Source organism: Enhydra lutris, unplaced genomic scaffold (genome assembly GCF_002288905.1).
Source record: "Enhydra lutris kenyoni isolate GAN:26980312 unplaced genomic scaffold, ASM228890v2 scaffoldscaffold51, whole genome shotgun sequence".
NCBI classification, from domain to species: Eukaryota; Metazoa; Chordata; class Mammalia; order Carnivora; family Mustelidae; genus Enhydra; species Enhydra lutris.
In genome coordinates, this window is record NW_019154135.1 from 9,888,457 (window position 1) to 9,908,412 (window position 19,956).

The following is a 19,956-nucleotide window of genomic DNA, read 5'->3' on the forward strand; positions in this document are numbered from 1 at the left end:
CTTTGCTTAGGATGAAACATGTATTCTGAGAAATTTGCTAGTTCGTGAGTTTTGAGGGAGGGGCAGGCAGAAAGTATTTTGTAGGCCAGATCAGTACAATTTCCTGCATGGTATCTATGGATTTAAATTAGGATTATTCCAAAGAGTCTAGTAGTTTGAAAGGTAGATACATGTTATATGACTCTAGACTATGCAAATTTGAAAGTGTATGACCTGAAATATGGATGACATCTCATTTCACGAGGCAAGGTAGAACTGGGAATTTTCCCAATTAAAAATGAGTAGGGACTCATGTGGCTTCAGAGCACCCCCAGACCCATGAGCTGTGTCGCTATTGCTGCTGGGAGCGGGTGTCTCCTCATGGGGGGAACAGCAGCCCTCCTCGTTTTCTCTTGGGGTTGCCCTTGGATTGGGCATTGGGGTTCTGCCTGTTTTGAATTATCCAAGGTCCTCAAAATACATCCTCTTGCTTCAAATGTGATAGCCCTATACCAAGTCAGGATTAACACAGAAATAAAAGGGAGTGGTAACGGGAAGTTTCGAGATTAGCACATTCCAGTCCCTCATTTATAAATTCTCATAGACTCATCCCACCGAGGGCCCTCGGCCAGACAGTGGGAACGCTAAGGAACAGAATCTGAGACTCTAAGTCCACAGCCTATGCTCTTTTCATCGTAAAAAGAATGGAATTCTTCAGTTTACTCTTCAGATGAACTTTCTGGACGTCTCCTGGGTGCCTGGCATTGCATCCCAAGGACGGCCAGTGGGCCAGATGGCCTTCATGCTCAACATCTGTGGGGTGACCCTCTGTAGCCTCCTCCAGCCTGACTCAGCAGGTCCCACTCCTCCCCAAAGCAGCGAGCCTGGTCACCGCTACCCTATGCTCGTTTTCACATTGCATCCTGACGACTGCTCGCTGGCAGATGGTCCCCCTTCAGCACGAGTTGCTGGGAGTCAGTAGCCGTCACTGTGGTCCCTGGGACCACCACCCGACTGGCTTACCACCTACAAATCTTAATAACCACACATCAGCAACGGTCCCGACACAGCCTTCGAACCAGAGCGTGTATTCCATGTCAGGACCTGGGCTGAGGGGTTCGTGGCTGTGATGATACCACGATTTCCCCATAAAGCAGCCATTCCCATTCTGGTCCACACGGAGTAAGCTGTTGAGCTGCCATCAAACCCTCCTTGCTCTGTGCTTCAGCCCAGAATCAGTTCTGTTACCAGCTTCATGCGTTCATGAGCTGTGATGTGTTCTTCCCCCTTGAAAATGAGTACAGAGCGGTGCAGAGGCCAGGTGGCCGCCCAAGCCAGTTCCAGAGCCCGGACCTTCCCAGCTGCCCTTGCGTCCCCAAGCTCCACGGCCTCGGTGACTTCCCCTCCGCATGGCCTTACACGCGTGAAACAAAATGGTTAATCACTGGGTGTGGAGTCTTGTTTTATAAGTAGACATTCGTAACCGAAACGTCTTCTTGTCGTTACTATGCCTTGGCAGTTTGCAGACTCGTTTAACTTCAATCCTCACAAATGGCTGTTGGTGAATTTCGACTGCTCGGCGATGTGGTGAGTCTCCCCGTTGGCTAGATGCCCATGACCTTGTACCCACTGCACTTGACAAAAGTGGCTTTCTGGGGAGGGAGCCCGGGAGCGGGGGATGACATCACTGGAGGAAGGCGTACCTCCCTTGTGCCCCGCTTGCCTCCCTTCTCATCCATGGCCGCGATTCTTGCTAAATCTTGCCCTGGTGGAAAGCTGTTGACCAGAGCACGGGATTGCAACACGGCAGCCACGTAACAAAGGTCCCTCGAGGAAGCTCGGTAGCTGGCTCTAGCTAGCGTTAACGAAAAGAACGCAAGGAAATCGCAGGGCATATTTCTAAGTCGGTGGCTTCTGTGTTTCCATTCTTAGATGCTGAACGACTCTAAGCCTCGGGGCTTAAAAGCATTTGCCCAGGGAAATTAAGAGTATTCCTGTTTCCCATGAAGTTCCTGAAAATTGTTAATAACAGAGCTGTAACCATGTTGGTTGTATTTAGAGCAAGAAAAAGAATTCAGAAACTTCAGTGGATGACATTTCCATCGCGTAGATGATGTTCTAAGAAACAGAGGTCACTGGGAGTGGTGTGGGGAGAGTGGAAGCTGGTTCGGCTATGTTCATTACGGGAGGAAGGAGGTTCATCAACCTTTAGATCGGGGAGTGGGGTGCTTTGCATGAATTTTGTGCAAAATCATTCACGTGTAATTGAGTGAATGGTTTTCACCCACCCCACCCAAGGTCTGCTCTTCCCGTTTACTGAGTGATCCGGGCTTTTTTTTGACTATTTCGTCCAAAGATAAAATCACATTTTCAGTGCTTTACTAAAAAAAAAAAAAAAAAAAAAAAGTTCAAATCCATTCTTTTCTTTCTTTCTTTTTTTTTTTTTTTGGTCAGCCTTTGACCACGAGTAAGGATCTCTACAAGCTACAGTCTGTGCACGTCCGTGTTCCTTTGTATTCTCGGTGCTGCATTTGTCTATTTTATTTAATGCGGAACAGTTGAAGAATAGTGTGTGCAGTGTGTCAGAAGCCCCTTTTTTCGAACTTTAATTGGGACTGAAATGTAATTCTTTTTTTTTTTTTAAGATTTTTTAATTTATTTGACAGAGATCACAAGTAGGCAGAGAGGCAGGCAGAGAGAGAGAAAGAGAGGGAGGAGGAAGCAGGCTTCCTGCCCAGCAGAGAACCCGATGCGGGACTCGATCCCAGGACCCTGAGATCATGACCTGAGCCGAAGGCAGAGGCTTAACCCACTGAGCCACCCAAGCGCCCCTTGAAATGTAATTCTGATCTGCTGGTGTATTTGGTCAGATTGTGGGTCCTGGGCACGGAGCTGGCACAGAGCCAGAAGGGGCCGTGCTGCCTCTGTTTTGGGGAGGGGTAGTGGCCTCAGCATGAGCGGACCGGGGAGCTCACAGTGTCCTCACTGGCCAGCAAGGTGTCAGACCAAGGAAGTCACACAAACAGCCTGGAGGGTGGTCGGGGGGAAGTGACGGGGACCAGGAGGGCTGTTGGGCGGTGCTGGCCAGAGGGGCTTGTGGTTCACCCAGACATTTCACTCCTTACCTGGACAAAATAATCATTTCAGGTGTAGATGTTTAAGGGAGGTCTGGAGGGCTCAGTCGGTTAAGCATCTTGACTCTTGATCTCAGCACAGGTCTTGATCTCAGGGTCAAGCATTTGGGGACACAATCTGTGATCAGACGTTGAGCTATGATAAGAATCAATACAAAAACGTGGCCTCCCGTCCTTGGGTCCAAAAAGCTAGTTTATCAGTTAAGGACGAGAGAGGACGGTTGCATCCATGGCGTTGGGGAGAAGGGTCTGAGCCCATCACAGGGCATGGTGTGACCAGAGCTGCTGTGAGGTGACCTGTGGGAGAGACGCAGGGAGCGCAGGGGTGAGGCCATGTCACCTGGAGAAGGGCAGAGGGGAGGCTTATTGTCTGCCGAATAAAATTACACGTCAAATGTCAGGGCGAACCCTGGTATTTGCAATTTTGCCCCAGAGAAGGGCAGTCAGTAGGGGATCCATGGAGAAGATGGGAGTCAGTGCTTGAGAAGCTGTCTGCCTCCCCCCTGTGCATCTGAGAGCCTGAAGGTTTGCCTCACGGTTTGAATTGTGAGAGAGGATGTGCTTTCTGGGTCCTGAGTGGCTGGGGTCCTGGACAGAATAGTTGTGGAGGATTTCAAGGTGATTTCACGCATGTGGGGCAATCCGTCCTTCCCCCAGACCCCAGGGTTCATCCCGCGATTTCATAAACATGGCACAGGATCTGATGTTGAAGGATTTGCATTTCAGCATAAAGACGGCTGCTCTCTGCTGTGTCAGCCACCCCGCTAGGAACTCTGTGACACAGACAGAGACTTATTTCCTCACGACTCTAGAGGCTGGACTCCAGAGACCAAGGGGCAGCCAGTGCTGGTTTCTGTGGAAGCCTCTGTGTGGTGTGCCGAGTCGACAGTCCCTTCTGGGTCCTCTTGTAAGGACACTGGTGACACACCAGTCACGTTGGATTAGGACCCGGGCATGTGACCTCATTTTGACTCATTTTGCCTCTTTAAAGACCCCGTGTTCACATGCGGCCACATTTGGGGAGTTAGGGCTCCAGCCTCTGAATTTTGGGGAGGAGGACACGGCTCAGTGCATAGTGGTGCTCGTGAGAAATTACAAGATAAAACCATAAGGCTGACATTCAGGGATTTCAACCAGTTATTTTAAACCCTACATATGACCTTAATTATGCCACGTACGTCCTGGTCGGCTTCTCTCTCTGATTCTTATCAAACTTAGGTTTTATTCTGATCTCACTATACCCAAGCACCCCTCCTGTGTGTGTGTGTGTGTGTGTGTGTGTGCGCGCGCGCGCTTGTTGTTGTTTATTGTGTGTTTTTTGTTTTTTTGGTTTTTGTTGTTGTTGTGTTTTGTTGAGGTTTTGTTTCCTATACAGAAGTTGCTCTCTCCTTTCGCAGGGATGATAATTAGCATTGCTTTGCTTGCAGGTGGCCCTTCCCACAGCCGTCCCCACCATGGGGGCTGCACAGTGGAGATGCTGGCAGAACAGTGTCTGAGTTGGGGGTCAGCCCCGTCCAAACCAAGAGCAACGAGGAGGAGGAAAGGTCATGACTTCATTGGAAAGCATTTGGTGTTGAGCTCCCTGGAGCTGAGACCAGAGCAGTGTCGTCCCTGTGCCCTAGGGGTCTCAGCCTTGGGACAGAGTTTCCAGTAAATGACACGGAGTCAAAGTAAAACAAGAAACTACACAAAATCAAGTACAGGCCATTGTAGATTGAGGTCCAGCGGGGGAAGGGTTTGGGAAGAGAGAGAGCAGAGGTTCAGGTAAGAAGCTTGGGGGGCCTGGGAACTGGAAGGTAGGGGGAAACGTGTGAGGGAGATGCCTCCATGGTCCCATTCATTCATCACCTGGTTATTACAGAGAGAAGGGTCACAGAAAGTCTTTTTGGTGACATGGCATTTGACAAAGGGCCATGTGAGGTGACTGACCTAGCAGTCACAGGCTCCTTTGTACTGTCCCAAATATCTACAGACTCCAATACGAAGGTTTTGCTATTCTAAGAGCTTATTGTGGTAAAATGTGGTGTCAACACAACAGGAAACAGGTAATAAGGCATTTCTAAGAACCAGGTTTCAGAAAGGATAGGCATCCCATTAGATCCCTAAGAGCTGAGAACAAGCAATCCTAAATTCCAAATTTTTTATAGATATTTTGCTAGTACAACAAGTATGATATAAATGTGTGTGTGTGTGCATGTGTTTTAGTGCTCTCACTGGCTGTTTGTATTCTTTAAAATCAGAAGAGTCTCTCTTTTGTGTAATGCAATTTTACCAATGGTTAGTCTATAATTTAAAGTAAACATATTGGTTATTTTCTCTAAATATTGAAATGGACAAGATAATTGGAAGTCTTGAAAACTTGCAATCATTATAAGCATAGTAAATCCATTTCATAATGATTTCATTATTCTGTTCATAAGTTTTTTTATTGTTCATTTGAATCTTGTAAATATCAGCCATTCTGCCCAGACCTCAGTATCTGCTTAACATCAGATTTTCTCCAAAGAATGCCTCAGAGTCCACCTATGCCAAGGGCATGTGTTCCTCTCCCTTTAGAAAGAGGCTTGGTGTCTTTTTCCAAATAAAATTTGAGTTTTATCACAAGTAGTTTTATAGATTTTGCATTCTTCTGTTACACTGGGTTTCTTCCGAAGTTTAGTTTCTTGGGAAGATGGTTGATCACTCTGTTATGACAAGATTGGATGCTAGAACTTGTTTTTTTGTTTTTGTTTTATGATTTTATCTATTTATTTGTCAGAGAGAGAGAGAGAGAGAACACAGGCAGGTAGAGTCGAAGGCAGAAACAAAGGGAGAAGCAGGCTCCCCACCGAGCAAGGAGCCCCGATGCGGGACTCGATCATAGGACCCTGGGATCATGATCCGAGCCGAAAGCAGCTGCTTAACCAACTGACACACTCAGGCATCCCTAGAACTTGTTTTATAAGCATTAATGCACAGTTTTCTGTGGATCTTTTTGGTTTCTTTGCACTTCGGTCCCAGGGCCCTTTCCCATCCTGAAAGGTTTTTCTCCTTTGCCGGCACCAGGACATAACAGGAGCCCTCGTTCTGTGAGCCTCACACACTCACACAGTATTGTAGGGTTAGGGAAAGACAATGCAGATTTCCGTACAAGGCAGGAGTCCCCTCCCCTCAGCCCCAGGACCATCTCTCAGGAATGTGTCTGGAGTCAGGGAGACACCGTCCTCACCATGAGGCCCATTCCGAGTGAGAGGACTCTGCTGCCTCCACAGGCCATTTCCGTGTTTGCCCGTGAGCACATGTGTGTGCATGCCTGCACACGTCTGTTTAAACAGCCTTCCTTCTATGACCCTGTCAACGTCATGCCCGACAGTGTCCACATGCAACAACCACAAACACATGTGAACAAAACTGACTCCAGAAGAAACAGAATGGATAAATAAACCAAAAAATCGTACAGCTTTTTTTTTTTTTAAGATTTTATCCATTTATTTGACAGAAAGAGACACAGCGAGAGAAGGAACACAAGCAGTAGGGGGGGTGGGTAGAGGGAGGCAGACTCCCATTGAGCAGGGAGCACAATATCGGGGTTCGATCCCAGGACCCTGGGATCATGACCTGAGCCAACGGTGGCTGCTTAACCCACTGAGCCACCCAGTGCCCGAAATCTTACAGCTATTAAAGATGATTATATACAGCTCTTCTTAACATAGCTATATTTGATATAGTTATTAACAAAATTATTATCCATCAAAAGTTAAATTCTCACTCAACAAGAGCTTCCAAATTCTCCAAGCAGCAAATGCTACGAAGCTGTCAAGCATGTCAGTTTAATCGCGAGCGGACTTCACAGAGAGCAGCAAGGATCACGCACGCCTGCTCTCATGCCATGAAGTTCAGGTTCCTTGGATTCCAAAACTGGATGAGAAGCTGGGAAAAAATGCTACGGAGAAAGAAAAGAAAAGAAAGAAAGAAGAGCAAAGTTTGTTTTGCTCACAGATTTAAATATGAGAATCTTGACATCAAATATTAGCATATAAAATTCCATGATGTTTAAGGGAAAAAAGACTGGATATTGTGACCCAAATGTATTTATTCCAGGGATGTGGGGTGGCTTAAAAATATTAGAAGGTTTTTAAATGTCATATGCTGTGTAAAAAGTCAAGGGGAAGAGAGTCATCAGCATAGCAGGTGCGGAAAGAGCTTCAGGTGAAGTTCTCAATTCAACTCAATTTCAGCAAACAAAAATTTTGGTAAAATAGGAACGGAAGCGAACTTTCTTATTCTGATGAAAGATATCTACCAAAAAATCTATAGTAAGCCCATTCTTAATTGTGACATATTGAAGGATGCCCTTTAAGATCAAGCCTTATTCTTATAAGGCTGCTCTATTTATGTTCAGTTCAATTCCTGCTCTCCCAGCCTGCGTAGAAAGAGACATAAGGAAGTAAAAGTATAAGGATTACAACAGAAGCCACCAAACTCCCATTATTCTCAGATGATGACTGCCTGCAGTAAAAAAAAAAAAAAAAAAAAATTAATCAAAGCATTAGAAAAACACAACAAAATTTCTAGACATACATCATTAAGGCTTTACATATACAATAAACAGCATGTATAATGGAGGGGGAGGGGCAGAAGGAAAGAGAGAGAGAATCCCCTAGCGGACTCCGTGCTGGGGGTGAAACCCAATGCCAGATCATGACCTGAGCCAAAACCAAGAGGGACACGTAACTGACTGAGCCACCCAGGCATGTCAGCACAGGTAATTTTTTTAAGTTGTATGTAGTATGGTAAATACTGTGTCTTTACAGTATTGTAATTTTGTACAATTTGTCATATTTGCACAATTTTGCAGTACTGTAAATTGTAAATAAAGAAATACCCTTTATAATAGCAGGATAAGACATAAAGTTAGGACAAAGGAAGGTACCAAAAGACCACAAGTTGTGCAGATTCTTGAGGGGGAAATACACAAGGATTTGGAAGCCCATCCGATGTCCTCACTGAATGAGGGGTGTGCTGTGCTCTGGAGAGGGAGGTGGAGCGTCAGAGCCCAGTAACACCCAAGTAAGTATCTGTCTGGGTGTGTTCCTGGCACTCAGTGAAGCTGAGCCTAATATTTACAGGGGCCCAGAAGAGCCAAGGGAAAAAGTCCAAGAACAGCGTGGCGGGGCTGTGCCCCATCCAACCTCCAGCATCGTGTCCAGGAGCAGTCAGCGCACACAGCCGGACACAGCGGAGCACAAACCAGAGGGGACTGCCCAGAATCAGCCCGCGGGGATTGGGATTGTCATCCCTGCTCCTTCTGCAGCTTCTCCGATCTAATGCAGGCTGTTAGCGGCAAATGACCTGGTAGGAAAAGGAACAAAAATGGTTTTTCACCCGAAGGAGACAGCAGGGGAGCGTCACAAATGCAAGGTGACTCCACATCCTTAGAAGTCAGAAATGCGCATTAAAATCCCACCGGGGACATTGTCAGCCAGGTCCGATGATGTCCCTCCGCACTGGCTGGTGTCCCGGACGCGGAACCAGAGGAGCTTGAGGCCACACTGCCTTGGACACGGCCTCACCGTCCCCGTTCCGTGACCGGACATGAGTCCCAGGTGCCATCCTCCAGGGCACCGGGGGGTGGGCAGTGCAGTCTGGCTCGCGACGAGGGACAAGCAAGAGGAGAAAGAGGAGAGTGGACAGCCTGTGGTCTGCTGGTGGAGCAGTCCAGAGAGGTGGCCATGTGAACTAGATCTACACGGAAGCCCGGGTCAGAAGCGCAGGAGGACAGTTTGGAGACAAAAAGCAGGTTGGGGAAAATACACAGACCATGACGCTGCTCATCTTGAAACAGCTTCTGTTCATGTTATGTTTAGAAACGTGCAGGGGACGCCTGAGTGGCCCCCTGGGTGAGACGGCCGAGGCTTGATTTCAGCTCAGGTCACCACCTCAGGGGACATCAGATCGAGTCCCCTGTGGGGCTCTGCGCCCAGCATGGAGTCTGCTTGAGGATCTTGTGTCTCCTTCTGCCCCTCTCCCCACTCACACGGGCACACTCTCCGTGTCTCTAAAATAAAGAAATAAATCTCAAAAAAAGAAAAGAAAAGGAAAGAAAGACAGAAAGAAAGAGAAAGGAAGGAAGGAAGGAAGAAAAGCAAAATGACACCACAGATTACGTGGGACTTTGTATGGAAGATTATGTATGGTAGAACTCGGCAGGGATAGACCCACGTGCGCCGCATGGCCTCCTCCAGGCCCGGGAGGGGATGGAGACACCCATTGAACTGTGAGGTGGACATATCATGATGTCCGCCCTCTTGTGGGGCTTAAACCCCGAACACGTTTGCATTAGGAAGGCAGCGCTCCAAGGTCGTCGTGGGCCTGGGTGGAAAGGGCAATGTGATCTTCATGTATGGAGGACAGAGGACAGAGTTCTACCCTGTGCGTCGTTCTGTCCCTCTCTAAGGCTAAGTGCAGCGCATTCGCCAGTTCAGGGAGACCCGAGAAAGCTCTTATGGGACATCCTCATAGGCTGCTGGGGGGGTGCCCCGAATTCCTGCGTACACGCGCCTGAGGTCAGGTGAGATCCAATTTCTTGTCCAGGGTCAAAGTCACTCATGCCCTGGACAGCTCACTATTGCTTACTGACAGAGTCTGTCTTTTGACCCTTTGTAGAAATAGCACTTGAATGACTTTCCTGCGTAAATCTGGCCTTTTCCCCCGCTCCTCACTGGCGAGCCACATCTTGCCTCGGTCTTTCGTCCCCCGGTTCTATCTCGCAGACACTCATCATGTCGTATTTGCTTTCAAGCTTAAGTGACCACCAGACTGACATGTCTTCTCCAGTTTGCCCTTCGGACAGTCTGTTTGCCTCACACTGCTGCGAGATGGTGTCTGCGCCTGCCAGGCGAGGCAGAGAGGCCATTATCGTAGAGCTCAGACCTCCCACCCCAGCCCAAATACGAGATCCAACCTGAGCTCTCTGGGACCATCACTGTGTCCGGAGTCTGAGGGCGTCTCGTGTGGGACGACCTTCTCAGCTTTAGCTTCTGTGCATCCCCCACACTCTTGTGAGGCCGGTCAGTGGCCAGGTGCTAGGTCTGTACCGAGAGCAGGGATGCATGCTCCCCTCCTGGCTTTCCTCTCCTGACATCCGTTCACCGGCTCTGCAGACGCCAATTGGGTGTCCCATACCGGGATTCCATTCCGACGCTCAGTATCTGGAGTTATCGCAGACCCCACAGGTAGATGGGCTCCGTCTTGCAAGTCATGGGTCCAAGGGTGCCTGTACTTCTATCCAACTTCTTGTAAAGCTGGGGCCTCCCAGGAATCCCCCGCTCCTTCAGACTTGATAATCTGCTAGAATAGATCATAGGACTCAGGAAGGCGCCTCTCTTAGGTCTACTGATTTATTTATTTTTTTAGAAAAAATTATTTATTTATTTATTTGAGAGAAAGAGAGCATGAGCGGGAGGAACAGAGGGAGAGGGACAAGCAGACCGTCGCCGAGCAGGGAGCCCGATGACCAGCTAGCTCTCACGACCTTGAGATCATGACCTGAGCCGAAACCAAGTCAGACACTTAACCGACTGAGCCACCCAGGCTCCCCATTTACTGATTTATTATAAAGAAAAGAAGTGAGCAGCCAGACGGAAGAGATGGGTAGCCCAAGATATGGGTGTGGGTGGAGGACACAGAACTTTCCTGTCCTCCCCCAGGGAAGGGCTCTGTCCCCACACATTGATGATTTCAGCAATGCCGTCCCTCGTTGCATAGCTATGATTGATTGAATCGTTGGCCATTGGTCACTAACTCAATCTCAGTCCTTCCCTCTCCCCATGATTCCCCAGAGGTTGGGGGTAGGGCTCAGCGTCTCACCCTCAAATTGATTTGGTTTTCCCGGCACCCAGCCCCGTCCTGCAGCTCCCCAGGGGGCCCCAGTCACCGATCCTCTCGTTGGCCTATGAGAGCCATTCTTACCCCTCAGAGTTTCCAAGGGTTTTAGCGGCTGGGTGCCAGGAACCAGGGATGAAAAACAAGTATTTGTTTTTTATTAGATGGCCCTCTCAAGTGCTTGGAGTCCTGGAGATTAATGTTTTATTGCAGTGGAGCTGGGGATGGTGGGCACACAGGTGAGGGACATGCTGACGGGCTGGGCCCAGGGAAGGGTCTTAAAGCAGGTGTGTCTGCACTGAGCCCACTGGAAGAGGGACCAGGAGGGAAGGGCCACGGGGGCCCATTCAAGGGTCTTCCTCATTAAGCACCGTCCTTTGTTCTCTCAAACCAGGGTGAAGAAGAGGACAGACCTGATAGGGGCCTTTAAGCTGGACCCCCTCTACCTGAAGCATAGCCATCAGGACTCAGGTAGGCCGGGGGCCTGGTTTTCTGCGACTTTCTGGGTTTGTCTTCAACAGAGCTGCATTGCTCCTGGAAGCCAGAGAGGAAGGCTTGCGTCTATGGGGACCAGGCTCTGGGAGCCGCTGCTTCCTGGGGTTGGGGGTTACTGAAGGGACCTCTGGCCACCTCAGTGCAGGAGCCGGGGAGGGGCCCACGGGGCTGGGGGTGGGCACAGCATCGCTTTCAGTGCAGGTGAGGACCCCTCCTGTGTAGGACCTTTGAGAGCATGACTGCCCTACCGTCTCTCTGAGCATGTGTCCACTCACACCAACACCACCAGGGGAACACAGGGTGCGCTGGGGGCTCGGGGAGTGAAGTGAAACCCTGATGATGCCCAGGCAGGGTCAGCACGTCCATGTGTCTCTCATCCTTTGGGTCTTTAGACCTGCCCTCTGTGCCCATCATCCCTGGTGGGACCCAAGCCATCTCCAGGCCTGCATCCTGGCTCTGTGCTTCCCGAAGACTGGGGCCAAGAAGGGACACGGCCAGGTGCTTGCGTCATGGTGAGGAGCAGAACATTCCCTGGCACAGACAGAGCAATTCCTAGAAAACACAAAATAGCTTCTTTTGTATGGCTGCTGTCCTGGGTCACAGCCAAACGTCACATCGTCAGTTAGTACAGACCGAGCCACGAGGGGGTGGTGAGGGAGTGGAAATATAGATTCCTCTGAGATTTTTTTTTTCTTTTTAAAGGTTTTATTTATTTATTTGAGAGAGAGAGAAAGCACGAGCATGGAGGAGGGGCAGAGGCAGAGGGAGAAGCAGGCTCCCCACTGAGCAGGGAGCCAGAGCTGGGACTTGATCCCAGGACCCTGGGATCATGACCTGAGCCGAAGGCAGACACATAACCCACGGAGCCACCAGGTGCTCCTGAGGTTCTTACCAAAGAAATAAGAATCAGATATTTAGGAGAATGATCCCAGACAGCAATAGAAAAGTTTGTTTTTATTTTTTTCCTTTTGAAAAGCATGCAATGAAAAATTTCCAAATGTGAATAGTACTTACAGTTGTAATTACATGTGAATTTTCTTAATTTGCTCTATATTTTTACAGTTTTAAGAACATACTTAGCACTGTTTAAGAATTGTTCTCAGGTGGAGTGCAGACACGCATCCCTGCTGATGTTCGCAGGCCCCACACTCCACTCAGATTTGCTCAGGACCTAAAACTGCCCTAAAAAATCCAAGTCTAGTTTGTAGAAATGGAACTGGCACGAAACACTGAAATTCTGAAGTGATTGCCAGGCTTCCCCCCCCCAAAAAAAAAAAAGTATCTCCTGCTCAGATAATAAAAATGTTTGCGATCACGACAGTTAAAATGCAAGATGTTGCCCTTACACAATGAAGTGATTCTTGGAATGAGGCTAAGCAAAGGGCATCTGAGGACGGCTTATTGCTCAAGACATACGGACACGCATTTTATGTTGCTTCTATAGGAAGCCTGTTTCTTACTGGAGTATTTGCTGTGGCTGTTAGAGATGAAAAATATTAGTTACTTGTGTTTTTCCCCTAAAAACAAAACAAAACAAAAAAAAAACAAAACCAAAAAACCAAAACCCGCAAAGCTCTCGAAGTCAACAGCAATGGTGGCCCATTTTGCGTTTCACAAGTAGATCACCAAGATCAACTTTACGGTTTTATGGCCAGCAGATGTACGGGCATTTTTATCCACACGGATTCAGCCCTAGTGCCGCTAAGCCTCCCATTCCCTAAAAGGAACCGTGTTTAGAATATTCTATGGGGATTTTTAAAAAGATCCTTCCTCTGTAATAAAGAAGACTCCTCAACCCTGACCTGTGGCCTCTCAGGTTGTGGCACTCGGCTCACTATCCACCGCAGCCCACTGTCCCGCCTGGAGGTCATTAGGATGCCCCCTGCTCATCACGGGACCCTAGACAAAAGGCTCCCGCTCCGTGAGGTCTTCCCAGATCTCTCCACTGGAGCCGAGCCCTCCCGTCCCTTCATGGCACATGAGTCTCGTCACGCGGCCCTCTCGCTCACTGACTTCATGTCCGTTGTCCCACTGTGTCCCTGGAGCCTCAGACCCAGTCGTCCTGCGGCTGGAGCTCCGCTGGACCCTGGGGATGGTGGTTGGCAGCAGCAGTGGGAGCGGTCGCCGTCCCAATACGTCCCTGCATCTGCCTTGCTCTTTATACATTCATCTCCTCGGACACTTGTCAGCTGGGGCGGCCAGGCGCGTGTCATGGAACTGGGACCCAAATAAGTGGGATCTGTGTTTTTTTATATGATAGAAAATTCTGTCACAACGCTGGTGACAGGGAAAAGTGGCCACACCTGTTGCATAGACTTTTCCAGATAAACTCTTTCATTACAAAAACTGTACCTTTGGAAACAAGAAGCATGAAGGGTGAGCCCAGAAGTCCCCAGAAGCCCACTGCCCAAGTGCAGGGGCTGACGTCCCGCAGCGGCGTCTTCTGCCAGTCCCATGGGACGCGTGGTTTCTACTGAGTTTGGCACAGGTAGGAGCTGCTCACCCCCCATCCCTCCTATGTCGTTGCAAAGACTGACTAGGCACGTGACGCTTATTAAGAAGTCCGCTCCGTGAGGACAGCTGCGGTCATAGGATGCTGTCGGCACAGGGACTCGCATTCCTCATGCTCACAGCACACCTGTGTCAGGGCAACTCCTAGCCGGACCCGGTCTTCAGCTGGTCCTTAAGGACACAGGGCCACTGAGAAGCAGGCTCCTTCTCTCACTCACCATGGTGTTTAGCCACAGAAGCTTCTGCATCGGAAACCTGCTTCCCGCTCTAGTCCCGCGTCGGGTGGAGTCCTCCATGAGGAAGGAAATGTCCTCTATCCTGCTCTGTCTGTGTGGCGGCCACTAGCCGCACGTGGCTCGTCAGCCCTCAAAATGGGGCTAGCCTGACCGAAGAACTCTGCGTTTGAGTTTATTTCGTTTTGATTCGATGTAAACGGCCCCACATGGCTCGTTGCTGTGGCGATGGCACGTGATGGCGATGGGACGTGAACTAAACAGGAGGGTCACGCGTTTGCCTTCACCCAGGACGTCTTCACCCACGAGGCCATCTGCGTTTCTAACAGACTGTTGCCGAGCGCTCGTACATGCACATAGGTGTTTGGCGTCTGTGCGTCTGCGCACCCCTGTCGGGTCATTTCTGGTGCCCCTGCTGTCGATGTTTGTTTGACAACTTTAGATCCCTTGGAAGTGTAAGTTACACCGCTCCGCGGAGCGGGGAGGAGCCGTGTGCGAGGGCGGGGTGACGGCATTCGGAGGACGGCTGTCCCGGCTGCCCATGGGGCGGCCCTGCGATGGCCAGCCACCGTGGCTCTTCCTTGGGGAAAGGGGGACACCGATGAGCCCCAGCATGCCTCGTCTGGACCTGCACTGGGGGATCAGATGTGCAAAACACAGGACTGCCGCTCAGGTTCATAATTCCCAGCCAATTGCTGACCTAAGACCACCGAGCAGCAACTCCCATCCGAGACTCTTTGCTGGAGTCCTGTCCCTGACGAGGTCCTTGGCTCTGCAGCTTTACGCACAAGGGGAGACTGACGACAAGCCAGACATCTGAAGCCGTTTGAATCCAGGATGAAGGCATGAATCTAACGGTGACTCACCAGCATCTGCTCTGTGTCAGACTCTGGACTAAGGTCGGAGCATACTTGAACACCCATCACAGGTCTGAACATGAACACCCAACACAGGTCTGATTCGTGTCTTATGATCTAATCATTCTGTAGACCACAAACCCACCTCCCCGTGCACGAACCAGCACTCTACAGATCTGAGAGCCACGTTACTACTAGGCAAGAGAAGAAAGCTTGGGTTTTGTGCTGACAGAAGCAGAGAGAGCAAAGGAATGGGAATCCGCTCGTACTCCAGCATTTTCAATTTGTTCTGGGCACCCTGCCCTCTGGAAAGCCCTTTGGATCTGTCGCCATGGGAAGCGCCACAGAGCACACCCAGCCCGGCCCTCCGTGGTCTCACGTCCGGTGCAAGAGATGACGGATGAGACACAAGAAATTTATCTTGAAAATGAAAAGAATGAGGCGTGTAATCAACCAGAGTGTCTAATGGCTTTTTTTGCTTGTTTGTTTCTCTTTTCTAGGGCTTATCACCGACTATAGGGTAAGTGGAAGATATCTCTCGCTGAGTCCAGGTCTCAGGTAATGGAAAACGTGAGTGCAGTGTTGGGTGCTATCAGTGGCTGTCGCTCCTGCTGTCCCCAGTTGTGCTCAGGATCAGAGTCATGCCAGAAGACACCCTCTCCCTGGGTCCTAACTAGCAAAGCGAGGCAGGCGGTGGACAGCTCTGCTCAGCCCGCCGGCTCCAGGTCTTGGGTTAGGAGGAAACGATCTTGCCTGCCCCTCCAGGAAGAGGCAGGAAACTCTGCACTCAGACTCCCCATGAGGACGGGCACCATCCTGACGGCCAGCCTCCTTTCTCAGCCAGGAGCTGTGTACTGCACTGAGCTTCTCACAGATGAGCGAGGCCCTCTTCCTCCCTCCCAGACCCCAAGGCTAGCGGGGGAGACAGGGCACAGATGGTCACACACACCAGGACGACCGTTCTGCACACCACCGGGAGCTGCTGTTCTGGGACGGATCTCCATTGTGTTGCTTCCTTTCTAGTGGCTCTTTCTGACCTGAGGGAAAATGTTCCAAGTCCTCAGCTAGCCCTTGGTAGTCCAGCTTCTCCTTATGCCATTTCTAATGCCCTGTGATGACGAAGTCCCAGACGTCATGTGCCGCCATCTCATGAATTGTATGTCACGTGTGGACAGTTTTCAGTGGCTCCACCTGCTGATCCTCACTGACGTCCACTGGGCTCGGGAGGTCCTCCTGGATAAATGTGCGTCCTGTGCTACTGCAACCCCCAGGAGGAGGCAGGGGAAGGCACAGGGGCATTCTCTGCAGATGTTTCATGCATGATGAATAAACAGATGAAATTTACAGAGGATCAGATTAGAAGGATGGGGGGATTATTCTGGAGCCTAGAATCTTCTAAAAACTGATGCACTTAAGTTAGTCCTTAGAATAGCATCTCCACGAAGTAGGAGAGGTCACATGGGAGAAATGCAGGGCATTCCCGCCAGGAAAGAACACACAGAGCCGGAGCGTGGGAGCCTGTGTCTGGGCCCTGGCCATGCAAAGGGCCTGGGGCACCAGTCTCACACTATGAGTGTTGTTCCTTTCATCCCCTCATCACAGGCACAAGTGTCACCTACCTCCCACCTGACCCTCTCCCTGTGCCGCAACCCTACAGGGCCCCTGGCCAGTCTTACTACTATCTTAGCTGGAAGGTAGGGACATCTTTCCTTTTCAATGTGCTTATAAACACCTCTGGAGCTCTTTTATGATTTTTTCCTTTAGAGTGAATTCTGGGCCAATGCCCTGGAGCCCGAGAGCTTCCTTGACGAGGGAGTGCTGGGCTCAGCAGGCGAAGAGAGAGAATATCATAGGACATCATCATTTTGTTCAAAGACATTGGAAGCCCCAGCCTGAGGGGGTCACAGCCTCCAGGCTGTGGAGGAGACCCTGGGATTCTGGGCCGTCTACCAGGCTAGTTCAGGAAGTGTGGGATGAAAGGGGTAAGCAGCCCCTTGGCAGGACTGTGGACAGTCAAAGGATGGGGACATGAGGACAGTCTCAGTACCAAGAGGAGGGAGCTGGGAACACCTTGCCGAGGGGTTTTACATCCTGTCTGCTCATGAATGGCAGGCCAAAGATGGAAAGGTAGCGTCATTTGCCTTCAACGTACCTGGTCTTGGACAAAGTGAGCATCGTTATACCCATTTCACAGATACGCGTGTGCTAAGGGAAGGTCCAGTCTGTGCCCCCCTCCCCCCTGTAGCCCTGCATCCCCCAGGCCCTTCTGGTAGCTCCACCCCGCAAGGGAAGGTCCGGGGAACAGAGAGGGAGCCTGAGCTGCCTTTGGCATCTTCCTTGTAAATGCCAGAACGTGACAATTTGGAGAGTCACAATGAAGTGTCCCTGCTCTATGGTCCCAGATGGCCCCACGGCCCTCCCTCCCCTCTGGGTCCCTTCTTGCTGGCCTTAGTACATTTATAACCATTGGAGAGCCCCATAGCTGGAGGAGTGCTGACCAGCTGCAAACTGAGGACAAACTAAGGAGACCTTGTTTGAAGACCAGCACACTGGGGTTGCACTTTCTAGTGACCGTCTTGCGGTCATTCTGTGGCAGCTGGCGGGCAGGCAGAGAATCTGTTGCTCTGGGAAGGGGTGCCGGGACATCACAGGGAGCACGCTGGGCAGGAGGTGTGGGTTTTGGCTTCCTACCTTCCTCCTTCCTGCAGATGGAGTGGCCAGCGAGGAACCCCCTCTCGTGCCCCTGCTGGGTGGTGAGCTCCATCCAGCACGCACTCCACAAACATGCTCCATGAACACAGCGCCTCCCCAGTAGCAGAGTCTTCCATCCTCATCTGTCTTGTTGCCTTGCAAAGACTCTAGCTGCAGACTCTGCTCACCCCACCGTCAGCTTTCCCATCCACAGTGGCACGTGGCAGCCGGCCAGGGGACCTCCAGGGACTGAGCTGTCTCGAGAGAAGCAGGTGCCCCCCGGACCCGAGGAAAGCTCTCGGCACTTTGCTCCCTGATGCAATGTTTTCTGTTCTCTTTCAGCACTGGCAGTTGCCTCTGGGCCGGAGGTTTCGCTCTTTGAAGATGTGGTTTGTTTTTAGGATGTACGGAGTCAAGGGACTGCAGGCCCATATCCGCAAGGTGACGGTGCTTTCTTTATGTATCTGGGTCATATTGGGATGCTTTGGGGAGTGCAGAAACAAAGGGAGATGTCTGAAGAAGCAAATATCTGATGGTTAGTTTGGGCTACTGAGGTTAGGATCTTTAGAAGACAGTCAGTGCATGATTACAGAACTTCTGGACGCTTTCATGAAGATTATGGCTGTCAGGTCCAGGGGACTGCAAAGGGAACGCTCCCCACGGCTGGTCCTGTAGCAACATCTGGCCCCCCACAGGGCCAGGCAACTGTGGCGGGGCAGCAGCGAGAACTCAGGACATCTGGTTCCCAGGACAGCTAGCACAGGAGTCTTGGAGCTGCTGGGGATGGATGGCCTCTAACCCAGGGGTGCTCTGTGCACCCCGGAGCAGCAGCGCACGCATGGCCTTGGACCTTCTGGGGGGGAGGAGGGGTCCCAGCAACCTCTGTCTGAATAAATGAACCACATGACTGTGATGAGCACTACAAAGTGAGAATCGCTGGTCGACTTCGAGCCCCATCATCCTGTCTTTTATTTCTTTAGCAATCGAGGAAACTGAGGCCAGAGTATGAGCTGGGGACACCCTCCCCCCCTGCCAAGGACCACCCATTTAGCTGGCTGTAGACGGCTACTGATTTCCAGCTGATTCCTGCCATGCTGGCCTCCTTCCGCAGCCATGGTGCTGTCCTGATGGACAGAGGTCCTTGGGCTTCATGGGGGCAGGGAACCTGTGGTATCTGTGGGAAAAGTGTATGTGAGATTATGGAACATGTTCTCAAATATGATGAGGATTCCGCTTCTGTGGGGAAGGAAGAGAAACAGTTTCTTTCTCCAGATGATTCCAGCTTTAAGCTCAGGGGCCACTGGGTGTGATTAGGCTGCTTCCTGTAAAAACACTCCATGCCTGCCTCTGAGCAGACTCCCATCCGGCTTACAGAGAGGGAGGGGATGGTCAAAGCCTGTCCCTGGGCAGGTGTCCCAGGTGTGGAGGTGGGGTGACACCTCCCCGCGCCAGTCTTTGGTGCCCTCTAGTGGTCAGATTTATGCTGTGCCTGGGAGCTGCACAAATGCAGGAGGCTTCAGTCCCAAGGACGCTGGACACTTGCTTTTGCTCTAGAGTCCCTGAGCACTGTCATGAGAGCACCGAGCCGGGGCCCAGGGTGGGGGGGGGCGGGGATGAGCAACAGGTGCACAGACCGTGGCAGGCTTGTTCTCAGTTCACAGACTGTTTGAAACCCCTTTGGGGCTCCATGAACACCTAGTTGTCAAATAAGGTGGTGAATTCGGTGAGAGGAAGGCATTTGTTGAATGTGGCGGGGACTGTCACTCTCGTCCCTTGGTGACAACCAGCCAGAGCCCCACAGAAGCCGGCGCTTCGGTGTTGGGTTGCTGCGTCAGAATCACCCCCTTCGTTTCCTCATTGCAGAGTGGGTACAACCGTGGTGTCACTCGCACCGGGCTGTGTGTGGACAGCATGGTGGCGGGGCACCCGCCCCTCAGCCCTGGGGCCGCTCTCTCTTAACTCACATATTTAAATACCCGTCACGATGTTCCTTCTGAAATTCTAACCAATTGTTTGGTGGGATTAAAAGTCCCCTGAACAGAAGAACCTATTAGTTGGTGTTTCTCTTTCTTTCCCTTTTTTTGGTAAAGATTATTTATTTATTTGATTGAGAGAATGATGAAGGGAGGGACAGAGAGAGAAGCAGGCTGCCTGCAGAGCAGGGAGCCCGACTCGGGACTCCATCCCAGGACG

General features: G+C 50.7%; 1 protein-coding gene across 3 annotated transcripts in view; it reads left to right on the top strand.

Moving 5' to 3' along the window:
• The window catches only part of LOC111157035 (dopa decarboxylase), a 78,315-nt gene that overhangs the window by 53,434 nt on the left and 4,925 nt on the right, over window positions 1–19,956 (top strand). For all 3 annotated transcript variants that reach the window (XM_022518241.1, XM_022518242.1, XM_022518243.1), the window contains 4 exons: window positions 1,499–1,566; window positions 11,371–11,447; window positions 15,573–15,592; window positions 18,106–18,204. In XM_022518241.1, coding sequence (XP_022373949.1) covers window positions 1,499–1,566; window positions 11,371–11,447; window positions 15,573–15,592; window positions 18,106–18,204 — 264 coding nt within the window. The remainder of the gene's footprint in view (window positions 1–1,498; window positions 1,567–11,370; window positions 11,448–15,572; window positions 15,593–18,105; window positions 18,205–19,956) is intronic.